Source organism: Passer montanus, unplaced genomic scaffold (genome assembly GCF_014805655.1).
Source record: "Passer montanus isolate IOZ18808 unplaced genomic scaffold, ASM1480565v1 scaffold329, whole genome shotgun sequence".
Classification (NCBI taxonomy): domain Eukaryota; kingdom Metazoa; phylum Chordata; class Aves; order Passeriformes; family Passeridae; genus Passer; species Passer montanus.
Genome location: NW_024368030.1, coordinates 46,214 through 58,559, shown reverse-complemented (window position 1 = coordinate 58,559; position 12,346 = coordinate 46,214). Strand labels below are relative to the sequence as shown.

Genomic DNA, 12,346 nt, shown 5'->3' with positions numbered 1-12,346 from the left:
ATTGGGAAGATCCCAGTGGGATGAGGAGAAGGGAAAAGCTGAAGAGAACGGGAAGATCCAGGTAGGATGAGGAGGATGGAAAAGCTGAAGAGAGTGGAAAGTTCCCAGTGGGATCAGGAGAATGGAAGGATCCTGGTGGGATGAGGAGGGTGGAAAAGCCCTGGTGGGATGGGGAAACCAGAAAGATCCAGGTGGGATGAGAAGATCGGGAAGATCCAGGTTGGATGGGGAGGACGGAAAAATCCAGGTGGGATGGGGAAACTGGAAAAATCCCAGTGGGATGAGGAGGATGGAAAGATCCTGGTGGGATCAGGAGGATGGAAAATCTGAAGAGGATGGAAAGATCCCAGTGGGATGAGAATTGGAAAGATCCCAGTGGGATGAGGAGATTGGAAAGATCCCAATGGGATGAGATCGGAAAAGTCGGGAGCATGGGAAGATCCTGGTGGGATGAGGTTGGAAAGATCCTGGTGGGATGAGGAGGGTGGAAAGATCCAGGTGAGATCAGGAGGATGGAGAAGCTGAAGAGGATGGAAAGATCCCAATGGAATGAGGAGATTGGAAAGATCCCAATGGGATGAGATCGGAAAAGTCGGGAGCATGGGAAGATCCTGGTGGGATGAGGTTGGAAAGATCCTGGTGGGATGAGGAGGGTAGAAAGGTGGGTAGGATGGGGAAACCGGAAAGATCCAGGTGGGATGAAAAGGATGGAAAGATCCTGGTGGGATGAGGAGATTGGGAAGATCCAGGTGGGATGGGGAGAGTGGGAAGATCCAGGTGGGATCAGGAGGATGGAAAAACTGGAGATTGGAAAGATCCCAATGGGATGAGATCGGAAAAGTCGGGAGCATGGGAAGATCCCAGTGGGATGAGGTTGGAAAGATCCTGGTGGGATGAGAAGGGTGGAAAGATGTGGATGGGATGGGGAAACCAGAAAGATCCAGGTGGGATGAGGAGATTGGGAAGATCCTGATTGGATGGGGAGGATGGAAAGATCCAGGTAGGATCAGGAGATTGGAAAGATCCCAATGGGATGAGATCGGAAAAGTCGGGAGCATGGGAAGATCCCAGTGGGATGAGGTTGGAAAGATCCTGGTGGGATGAGAAGGGTGGAAAGATGTGGATGGGATGGGGAAACCAGAAAGATCCAGGTGGGATGAGGAGATTGGGAAGATCCTGATTGGATGGGGAGGATGGAAAGATCCAGGTAGGATCAGGAGATTGGAAAGATCCCAATGGGATGAGGAAAATGGAAAATCTGGGAACGTGGGAAGATCCTGGTGGGATGAGGAGGGTGGAGAAACCCCGGTGGAATTGGGAGATTGGGAAGATCCAGGTGGGGTGGGGAGGATGGAAAGATCCCAATGGATTGAGATTGGAAAAATCCAGATGGGATCAGGAGGATCCATGGAAAGCTGAGGTGGCTCGAAAAGCTCCGGTGGGATGAGGAGATTGAAAAGATCCAGATGGCATCTGGAGGATCCATGGAGAGCCAAGGAGGGTGGATTCCCATTCCCCATTCCCATTCCCCATTCCCATTCCCCATTCCCATTCCCCATTCCCATTGTCCCATTACCCCATTTTCCCCCCTCCCTATTTTTCCCAATCCCACCCCCATTATCCCATTCCCCATTGTCCCATCCCCATGTTCCCCCTCCCCGTTTCCCCCAATCCCCATTCCCGCGGCATTCCGGCAGGAGCTGGCCTGGCGGCAGCAGGAGCCGTCGGAGCGGCGCCTGAGCTTCGTGCCGCGGCGCTTCCCGAGCCTGCGCGCCGTGCCCGCCTACCCGCGCTTCATCCACGAGCGCTTCGAGCGCTGCCTCGACCTCTACCTCTGCCCCCGCCAGCGCAGGATGCGGGTGGGCACCGTCCCAGAAACCCCCAAAACCCGGGAACGCGGCGCCGGGAGCGCCGGCACGGCCTCCCCGCCCCTCCCGGGAATTCCTGTCCGGAGCCGGGGACGGATCCCCGGGAGCGGCTGGGATCGCTGTGGTGTCCGTCCCGCAGGTCAACGTGGATCCTGAGGATCTCATTCCCAAACTGCCCAGGCCGAGGGATCTGCAGCCCTTCCCCACCACCCAGGCCCTGGTGAGGGATTTTTTGGGGAATGTTCCCCTGGAATTTGGTGGAAATCTGGGATTTGGGGCCTCGGGAAGCAGGGCCAAGGATTCCTGGGAGAGGCTGGGAAAAGGGGCCGATCCCAGCGGGAATTCCTGCAGCTCTGGGAAATGTTCCCGTGAATCCCTGGAAAATGGGGCTGGGGAGGGTCTCCCTTTCCCGGGATTTTTGGGAATGGCTCCGGAAAACTTCCCAGGAGTGGCTGAGGGAGCTTGGCAGGGCTTATTCCGGAGAAAAATGGGATTGAAGGGATCCAGGGGGATCCAGGGTGGGATCTGCTCCCAGGGAATAGGGACAGGACCTGGAAGACAGCCTCAGGTTGGGATTTTCAGGAATATTCCCCTGGAATTTGGTGCAAACTGGGATTTGGGGCCTCGGGAAGCAGGGCAGGGACTGAGGCCGAGGATTCCCAGTAGAAGCTGGGAAAAGGGGCTGATCCCAGCGGGAATTCCTGCGGCTCTGGGAAATGTTCCCGTGAATCCCCGGAAAATGGGACTGGAGAGGGTCTCCCTTTCCCGGGATTTTTGGGAATGGCTCCAGAAAACTTCCTAAGAGAAGCTGAGGGAGCTGTTGGGGCTCATCCCAGAGAAAAGCGGGATTGAAGGGATCCAGGGTGGGATCTGCTCCCAGGGAACAGGGACATATGGCTGGGATCGGCTTTCCCGGGATCCCGCTGGGAGCGCCATTCCCGGGATATGGCTGGGATCGGCATTCCCGGGATCTGGTTGGGATCAGCATTCCCGGGATCTGGGTGGGATCAGCATTCCCATTCCCATCCGTGGACCCACCAACCACTCTCTCTCCGTCTCCCCTTCCCCGATCCCACTGTTCCCACCATGGGAGCTCCAGGATGATCCAGAAAGTCAGGATCTTACCTGGATCCCATTCCTGTTTGCATTCCCAGTCTCATTCCCATTCCCACCGTGGGAGCTCCAGGATGATCCAGAAAGTCAGGATCTTACCTGGATCCCATTCCTGTTTGCATTCCCAGTCTCATTCCCATTCCCACCGTGGGAGCTCCAGGATGATCCAGAAAGTCAGGATCTTACCTGGATCCCATTCCTGTTTGCATTCCCAGTCTCATTCCCATTCCCACCGTGGGAGCTCCAGGATGATCCAGAAAGTCAGGATCTTACCTGGATCCCATTCCTGTTTGCATTCCCAGTCTCATTCCCATTCCCACCGTGGGAGCTCCAGGATGATCCAGAAAGTCAGGATCTTACCTGGATCCCATTCCTGTTTGCATTCCCAGTCTCATTCCCATTCCCACCGTGGGAGCTCCAGGATGATCCAGAAGATCAGGATCTCACCCAGATCCCATTCCTGTTCTCATCCCCCTCCCATTCCCATCCCAATCCCATTCCTGATCCCATTCTTGATCCCATTCCCACTCCAGCCGGTGACGCCGGTGACGTGGCACGGCCAGGGCGATTCCTGGGCTCAGTGCTGATCCAGAGATTGAGACTTTGGGATCTCACCCAAATCCTATTCCCATTCCTATCTCAGAGACTTCCAGGATGATCCAGAAGATCTGGATCTTGGGATCTCACCCAGATCCCATTCCTTATCCCATTCCCAGCCAGTGACACAGCATGGCCAGGATTATTCCTGGTCCTTGGTGGTGATCCAGAGGATCAGGATTTTGGGATCTCACCCGGATCCCTTTCTCAATCCCTTTCTCATTCCCATTCCCAGCTGGTGATGCAGGTGACGTGGCACGGCCAGGGCGATTCCTGTGCCCCGGTGGTGATCCAGAGGGTCGGGATTTCGGGATTTCACCCGGATCCCAATCCCATTCCCAATCCCAATCCCATTCCGTTCCAGCCGGTGACGCAGGTGATGTGGCACGGCCAGGGCGATTCCTGTGCCCCGGTGGTGATCCAGAGGGTCGGGATTTCGGGATCTCACCTGGATCCCAATCCCATTCCCATTTCCATTCCCGTTCCAGCCGGTGATGCAGGTGACATGGCACAGGCAAGGCAATTCCTGTGCCCCGGTGCTGATCCAGAGGGTCGGGATTTCGGGATCTCACCCAGATCCCAATCCCAATCCCGTTCCAGCCGGTGACGCAGGTGACGTGGCACAGCCAGGGCGATTCCTGTGCCCCAGCAATGATCCAGAGAGTCAGGATTTCGGGATCTCACCCAGATCCCATTCCCAATCCCATTTCCATTCCGTTCCAGCCGGTGATGCAGGTGACGTGGCACGGCAAGGGCGATTACTGGGCCTCGGTGGTGCGGAACCCCGGCAGCCGGCAGGTGCTGATCCACCAGAGCAGCCGGCGCTGGAGCCAGGATCCCTTCCGGAAGAGCCCGGGGATGATCCAGTGCGTGCAGTTCCACCCGCTCCGGCCCTACTTCCTGGTGGCTTCCCAGCGCTCCGTGCGCATCTACAACCTGCTGCGCCAGGAGCTCACCAAGAAACTCCAGAGCAACTGCCAGTGGATCTCCAGCATGGCCGTGCACCCCGGAGGTGCGGGATCTGCCCGGGAACGCCGGGATCTGCCAGATCCGAGCTCCTGCAAAGGGATGGGATGTGCTGTACCCCAAAATGGGATGTGCTGTACCCCAAAATGGGATGTGCTGTGCCCCAAACAGGGATGTGCTGTACCCCAAAATGGGATGTCCTGAACCCCCAAACAGGGATGTGCTGTACCCCAAAACGGGATGTCCTGAACCCCCAAACAGGGATGTCCTGTACCCCCAAACAGGAGGTTATCCCGTGTCATTATCCCAGTTTTCCCCTGGTTGTTTTCCCAGGTTGTTATCCCACATTTTCCTTTGTTATCCTGGTTTTTCCCGGGCTTTTATCCCAGATTATCCCAGGTTATCCCTCGTTACCCACTGTCCTTATCCCACTTTATCCTGGGCTGTTCGCCTCTGTTTTCCTGGGTCATTATCCTGGTTTTTCCTGGCGATTATCCCGGTTTTTCCCGGTGATTATCCCAATTTTCCCAGGATGTTATCCCAGTTTTTTCCTGGGTGGCTATCCCGATTTACCCAGGATGTTATCCTGATTTTTCCCAGCAGTTATCCTGGTTTTTCCTGGTGCTGATTCCTGTTTTTCTGGGTGCTGATTCCCACTTTTCCTGGTGTTTTTCCCGTTTTTCCGGGCTCTTGATTCCCATTTTCCTGGGCTCTAATTCCTGTTCTTTCCCAGTGCTAATTCCCATTTTTCCCGCTGTTAATTCCCATTTTTCCTGGCTCTGATTCCCGTTTTTCTTGGTGTTAATTCCCATTTCCCGGGCTCTGATTCCCATTTTTCCTGGCTCTGATTCCCATTTTCCCGGGCTCTGATTCCCGTTTTTCCCGGTCTCTCTCCTGGTGTTTTTCCCGGTGTTTTTCCTGGCTGTGATTCTCATTTTTCCCAGTGTTTTTCCCGGTGTCTCTCCTCTTTTTTCCCAGGCTGTGATTCCCATTTTTCTGTGTTTTTCCCCATGTTTTTCCCGTTTTCCTGGGCTGTGATTCCCATTTTTCCCAGTGTTTTTCCCAGTGTTTTCCCGCCGTGACTCACATTTTTCCCGGTGTTTTTCCTGGAGCATTTCCTGGCTGTGATTCCTGTTTTTCCCGGCGGTGATTCCTGTTTTTCCCAGTGTTTTTCCCAGTGTTTTTCCCAGTGTCTTTCCTGGCTGTGACTCCCGGTGTTTTCCTGGACGTGATTCCCGTTTTTCCCGGTGTTTTCCCAGCTGTGATTCCCATTTTTTCCTGTGACTCTCCCGGTGTTTCTTTTCCTGGTGTCTCTCCCGGTGTTTTTCCTGGCTGTGATTCCTGTTTTTCCCAGCTGTGATTCCCGTTTTTCCCTGTGACTTTCCCTGTTCTGTCCCAGTGTTTTTCCCGGTGTCTGTCCCAGTGTCTCTTTTCCTGGTGTTTCCCCGGCTGTGATTCCCAGTGTTTTTCCCGGTGTCTCTTTTCCCGGTGTTGTCCTGCCATGATTCCCTTCTTTCCCAGCCGTGATTCCCATTTTCCCCAGTGTCTCTTTTCCCCAGTGTCTCTTTTCCCGGTGTCTCTTTTCCCGGTGTTTGTCCCGCTGTCTCTCCCAGTGTCTCTTTTCCCGGTATCTCTCCCGGTGTTTCCCCGGCTGTGATTCCCACTGTCTCTTTTCCCAGTGTTCTCCACGGTGATTCCCGGTGTTTTCGCGGTGTCCCTGTGGTGATCCCCACTGTCTCTTTTCCCACTGTCTCTTTTCCCAGTGTTTTTCCTGGTGTTTTTCCTGGTCTCTCCTTTCCTGGTGTTTCCCGGCTGTGATCCCCGCTGTCTCTCTTCCTGGTGTTCCCACGGTGATTCCCGGCTGTCTCTTTTCCCGCTGTCTCTTTTCCCGGTGTCTGTCCCGGTGTCTGTCCCGGTGTTTGTCCCGCTGTCTCTTTTCCCACTGTCTCCTTTCCCGCTGTCTCTTTTCCCGGTGTCTGCCCCGGTGTCTGTCCTGCTGTCTGTCCCGGTGTTTGTCCCTCTGTCTCTTTTCCCGCTGTCTCCTTTCCTGGTGTCTGTCCCGCTGTCTGTCCCGCTGTCTCCTTCGCGGTGTTCCCCGCGGTGGTGGCGGCTGTCTCTTTTCCCGCTGTCTGTCCCGCTGTCTGTCCTGCTGTCTCCCTTCGCGGTGTTGTCCCCGCGGTGATTGCCAGTGTCTCCCTCGCGGTGTTCCCCGCGGTGATGCCGGCTGTCTCTTTTCCCGCTGTCTCTTTTCCCGGTGTCTGTCCCGGTGTCTGTCCCGGTGTTTGTCCCGCTGTCTCTTTTCCCACTGTCTCCTTTCCCGCTGTCTCTTTTCCCGGTGTCTGTCCCGGTGTCTGTCCCGGTGTTTGTCCCGCTGTCTCTTTTCCCAGTGTCTGTCCCGGTGTCTGTCCCGGTGTTTGTCCCGCTGTCTCTTTTCCCACTGTCTCCTTTCCCGCTGTCTCTTTTCCCGGTGTCTGTCCCGGTGTCTGTCCCGGTGTCTGTCCCGCTGTTTGCAGTGTCTCTTTTCCCGGTATCTCTCCCGGTGTTTCCCCGGCTGTGATTCCCACTGTCTCTTTTCCCAGTGTTCTCCACGGTGATTCCCGGTGTTTTCGCGGTGTCCCTGTGGTGATCCCCACTGTCTCTTTTCCCACTGTCTCTTTTCCCAGTGTTTTTCCTGGTGTTTTTCCTGGTCTCTCCTTTCCTGGTGTTTCCCGGCTGTGATCCCCGCTGTCTCTCTTCCTGGTGTTCCCACGGTGATTCCCGGCTGTCTCTTTTCCCGCTGTCTCTTTTCCCGGTGTCTGTCCCGGTGTCTGTCCCGGTGTTTGTCCCGCTGTCTCTTTTCCCACTGTCTCCTTTCCCGCTGTCTCTTTTCCCGGTGTCTGCCCCGGTGTCTGTCCTGCTGTCTGTCCCGGTGTTTGTCCCTCTGTCTCTTTTCCCGCTGTCTCCTTTCCTGGTGTCTGTCCCGCTGTCTGTCCCGCTGTCTCCTTCGCGGTGTTCCCCGCGGTGGTGGCGGCTGTCTCTTTTCCCGCTGTCTGTCCCGCTGTCTGTCCTGCTGTCTCCCTTCGCGGTGTTGTCCCCGCGGTGATTGCCAGTGTCTCCCTCGCGGTGTTCCCCGCGGTGATGCCGGCTGTCTCTTTTCCCGCTGTCTCTTTTCCCGCTGTCTCTTTTCCCGCTGTCTCCTTTCCCGCTGTCTCTTTTCCCGCTGTCTGTCCCGGTGTCTGTCCCGCTGTCCCCCTCGCGGTGTTGTCCCCGCGGTGATTCCCGCTGTCCCCCTCGCGGTGTTCCCCGCGGTGACGGCGGCTGTGTGTCCCGCAGGCACCACGGCCGCGCCGTGCGCTCGGTGGCGTTCCACCGGCGCTACCCGCTCTTCGCCTCCGGCTCCGACGACGGCTCCGTCATCGTCTGCCACGGCATGGTCTACAAGTACGGAACTCCCACCGGGATTGATCCATGGGATTCGGGGGTTCAGTCGTGGGATTTATTGATGGGATTTATTTGTGGGATTTATGGGATTTATTCGTGGGATTTATGGGATTTATTCATGGGATTTATCTGTGGGATTTGTGGGTTCATTCGTGGGATTTATGGGATTTATTCGTGGGATTTATGGGATGGATTCGTGGGATTTATCTGTGGGATTTATGGGATTTATTCATGGGATTTATGGGATTTATTCGTGGGATTTATGGGATTTATTAATGGGATTTATGGGATTTATTGATGGGATTTATTGATGGGATTTATGGGATGGATTCGTGGGATTTATCTGTGGGATTTATGGGATTTATTTATAGGATTTATGGGATTTATTCATGGGATTTATTCATGGGATTTATGGGATGGATTTGTGGGATTTATGGGATTTATTGATGGGATTTATTGATGGGATTTATGGATTTATTAATGGGATTAATGGATTTGTTTGATGGGATTTATTAATGGGATTTATGGATTTATTTATGGGATTCATGGGATTTATTTATGGGATTTATTTATGGGATTCATGGATTTATTTATGGGATTCATGGGATTTATTTATGAGATTTATGGGATTTATTTGAGGGATGTATGGTATTTATTAATGGGATTTATGGGATGGATTCATGGGATTCATGGGATTTATTGATAGGATTTATCTGTGGGATTCATGGGATTTATTTATGGGATTTATGGGATTTATGTATGGGATTTAATTATGGGATTTATGGATTTATTTGTGGGGTTTATTTCTTGGATTGATGGGATTTATGAATTTATTTGCGGGATTCCCAGGATTTATGGGATTTATGGGATCAGATCCCTCCTTTTGGGGTCCTTGGGGTGGCTGCAGCATTTTTGGGGCAGCATTTTGTTGGGAATCCTGGAGATACCTGGGATTGGATCCCAAAGACATCCAGGACTAGACTCCCGCTCCCAGAATTCCCATTCCCATTGACAGAATTCCCATTCCCAATGTGAGAATTCCCATTCCCATTGTCAGAATTCCCATTCCCAGTGTCAGAATTCCCATTCCCAGTGTCAGAATTCCCATTCCCAATGTCAGAATTCCCATCCCCACTCCCAGAATTCCCATTCCCAATGTCAGAATTCCCATTCCCAATGTCAGAATTCCCATCCCCACTCCCAGAATTCCCATTCCCAATGTCAGAATTCCCATTCCCAATGTCAGAATTCCCATTCCCCTTCCCAGATATTCCCACTCCCCCCAGAATTCCCATTCCCAGTGTCAGAATTCCCATTCCCCCTCCCGGAGTTTCTGTTCCCGGTGTCAGAATTCCCATTCCCACTCCCAGATATTCCCACTTCCCCTCCAAGAATTCCCATTCCTGCTCCCAGAATTCCCATTTCCGGTGTCAGAATTCCCATTCCCAGTGTGACAATTCCCATTCCCCCTCCCAGAATTCCCCTTCCCCCTGCCAGGATCCTCGTTCCCGGTGTTCCCGTTCCTGTTCCCGATGTTCCTGTTCCGGTGTCCCCATTCCCATTCCCGGTGTTCCCATTCCCGGTGTTCCCGTTCCCGTTCCTGGTGTCAGAATTCCCATTTCCTGTCTGGCCATTCCTGGCGTGGCCATTCCCACTGTCACAATTCCCGTTTTTCCCATTTTTCTCCCCGTTTTTCCCCCGTGTTTGGCAGTGACCTGCTGCAGAACGCATTTTCCCGGTGTCACAATTCCCGTTTTTCCCATTTTTCCCCGTTTTTCCCCCCGCTGTTTGGCAGTGACCTGCTGCAGAACCTGTTTTCCCGCTGTTCCCATAACCATTCCCACTGTCACAATTCCTGTTTTTCCCATTTTTCCCCCATTTGGCAGTGACCTGCTGCAGAACGCGTTTTCCCAGTGTGACAATTCCCGTTTTTCCCGTTTTTCTCCCCGTTTTTCCCCCCCGTGTTTGGCAGTGACCTGCTGCAGAACCTGTTTTCCCGCTGTTCCCATTCCCATTCCCAGGGTTCCCATTCCTGGTGTTCCCGTTCCCGTTCCCGATGTTCCTGTTCCGGTGTCCCCATTCCCATTCCCAGTGTTCCCATTCCTGGTGTTCCCGTTCCCGTTCCTGGTGTCAGAATTCCCATTTCCTGTCTGGCCATTCCTGGCGTGGCCATTCCCACTGTCACAATTCCCGTTTTTCCCATTTTTCTCCCCGTTTTTCCCCCCGCTGTTTGGCAGTGACCTGCTGCAGAACCTGTTTTCCCGCTGTTCCCATAACCATTCCCACTGTCACAATTCCCATTTTTCCCATTTTTCCCCCATTTGGCAGTGACCTGCTGCAGAACGCATTTTCCCAATGTCACAATTCCCGTTTTTCCCGTTTTTCTCCCTGTTTTTCCCGTTTGGCAGTGACCTGCTGCAGAACGCGTTTTCCCGGTGTGACAATTCCCATTTTTCCCATTTTTCCCATTTTTCCCCCGTTTTCCCCCCGTGTTTGGCAGTGACCTGCTGCAGAACCTGTTTTCCCGCTGTTCCCATTCCCATTCCCACTGTCACAATTCCCATTTTTCCCATTTTTCCCCCATTTGGCAGTGACCTGCTGCAGAACGCGTTTTCCCGGTGTGACGATTCCCGTTTTTCCCATTTTTCCCCCATTTGGCCGTGACCTGCTGCAGAACGCGTTTTCCCGGTGTGACGATTCCCGTTTTTCCCATTTTTCCCCCATTTGGCCGTGACCTGCTGCAGAACGCGTTTTCCCGGTGTGACGATTCCCGTTTTTCCCATTTTTCCCCCATTTGGCCGTGACCTGCTGCAGAACGCGTTTTCCCGGTGTGACGATTCCCGTTTTTCCCATTTTTCCCCCATTTGGCCGTGACCTGCTGCAGAACGCGTTTTCCCGGTGTGACGATTCCCGTTTTTCCCATTTTTCCCCCATTTGGCCGTGACCTGCTGCAGAACGCGTTTTCCCGGTGTGACGATTCCCGTTTTTCCCATTTTTCCCGTTTTTCCCCCGTTTTTCCCCTGTGTTTGGCAGTGACCTGCTGCAGAACGCGCTGCTGGTGCCGCTCAAGGTGCTCAAGGGCCACGCGCCCGCCCTGGACCTCGGCGTGCTCGACGTCGCCTTCCACCCCCAGCAGCCCTGGCTCTTCTCCTCCGGCGCCGACGGCACCGTGCGCCTCTTCACCTGACCCGGGATCCACTGGGATCCACTGGGATCCATCGGGATCCATCCCGGGATCCATGCCAGGATCCACGCTGATATCCACACAGGAATCCACCCCCAGCAGCCCTGGCTCTTCTCCTCCGGCGCCGACGGCACCGTGCGCCTCTTCACCTGACCCGGATCCACCTGGGATCCACACCGGGATCCATCCTGGGATCCACACCCAGATCCGCAGGGATCCACCCCCAGCAGCCCTGGCTCTTCTCCTCCGGCGCCGACGGCACCGTGCGCCTCTTCACCTGACCCGGGATCCACCTGGGATCCATCCCGGGATCCACACCCGGGATCCACACCGGGATCTGCAGGGATCCACACCCAGAACCTGACCCGGGATCCACCCTGGGATCCACCCTGGGATCCCTGGCTCTTCTCCGAGGGCACTGTGTGACTCTACACCTGAAATTCCCAGCGGGATCCAACCGGATCCGCTGCCTTCGGAATTCCCAGCGCTCAATAAAGGCTTTTTTTGGATACGATCCTGATCTCCGTGTGCTGAATTCCCAGCGTTCCCATTCCCACGTCTCTGTGCCCCACATTCCCTGCACTGGACCTTCCCACAGGGATCCAACGGGATCCACAGGGATCCGCTGCCTTCGGAATTCCCAGCGCTCAATAAAGGCTTTTTTTGGATACGATCCCGGGATCTTTGTGTCCAGAATTCCCAACATTCCCATTCCCACATCCCCCAGTGTCCCCAGTCCCCACTCCCACACCTGACGTTCCCATGGGAATCTGCCAGGATACAACCGGATCTGCTGGGATCTGCCAGGATTGGAATTCCCATTCCCAGGGCTCAGTAAAGGATTTTTTTGGGTACGATCCCGGGATCTTCGAGTCCTGAATTCCCCAGTATTCCCACCCCACATCCCTCAGTGTCCCCAATCCCATTCCCACATTCCCACACCTGACATTTCCCCATGGGAATCCACTGGGCTCCGCTGCCACCCGCTGCCATTGGAATTCCCACATCCCAGGACTCAAAAAAGGCTTTTTTTGGATACAATTCCAGGCTCTTTGTACCCAGAATTCCCCAATGTTCCCACGTCCCAGTCCCATCCCCGCATTCCCACATCTCCTCCATGTCCCCACCCCCATTCCTGCGTTCCCGAATATCCCCATCCCAATCCCATCCCCGCATTCCCTACACACAGAATTCCCAG

The 12,346-nt window shown here is 54.4% G+C and overlaps 1 protein-coding gene across 1 annotated transcript; it reads left to right on the top strand.

The window, feature by feature from the left end:
• Positions 1 to 1,688: 1,688 nt before the first annotated feature.
• Positions 1,689 to 11,685, top strand: LOC120505132 (ribosome biogenesis protein bop1-like; the record flags this gene model as incomplete). The annotated part of the gene is made up of 6 exons (XM_039715371.1): positions 1,689 to 1,859; positions 2,008 to 2,088; positions 3,814 to 3,876; positions 4,179 to 4,658; positions 7,810 to 7,964; positions 10,998 to 11,685. Coding segments are annotated over 6 exons (1,104 nt in total), but the record flags the coding sequence as incomplete, so codon positions are not given.
• Between the last annotated feature and the right edge of the window lie 661 nt (positions 11,686 to 12,346).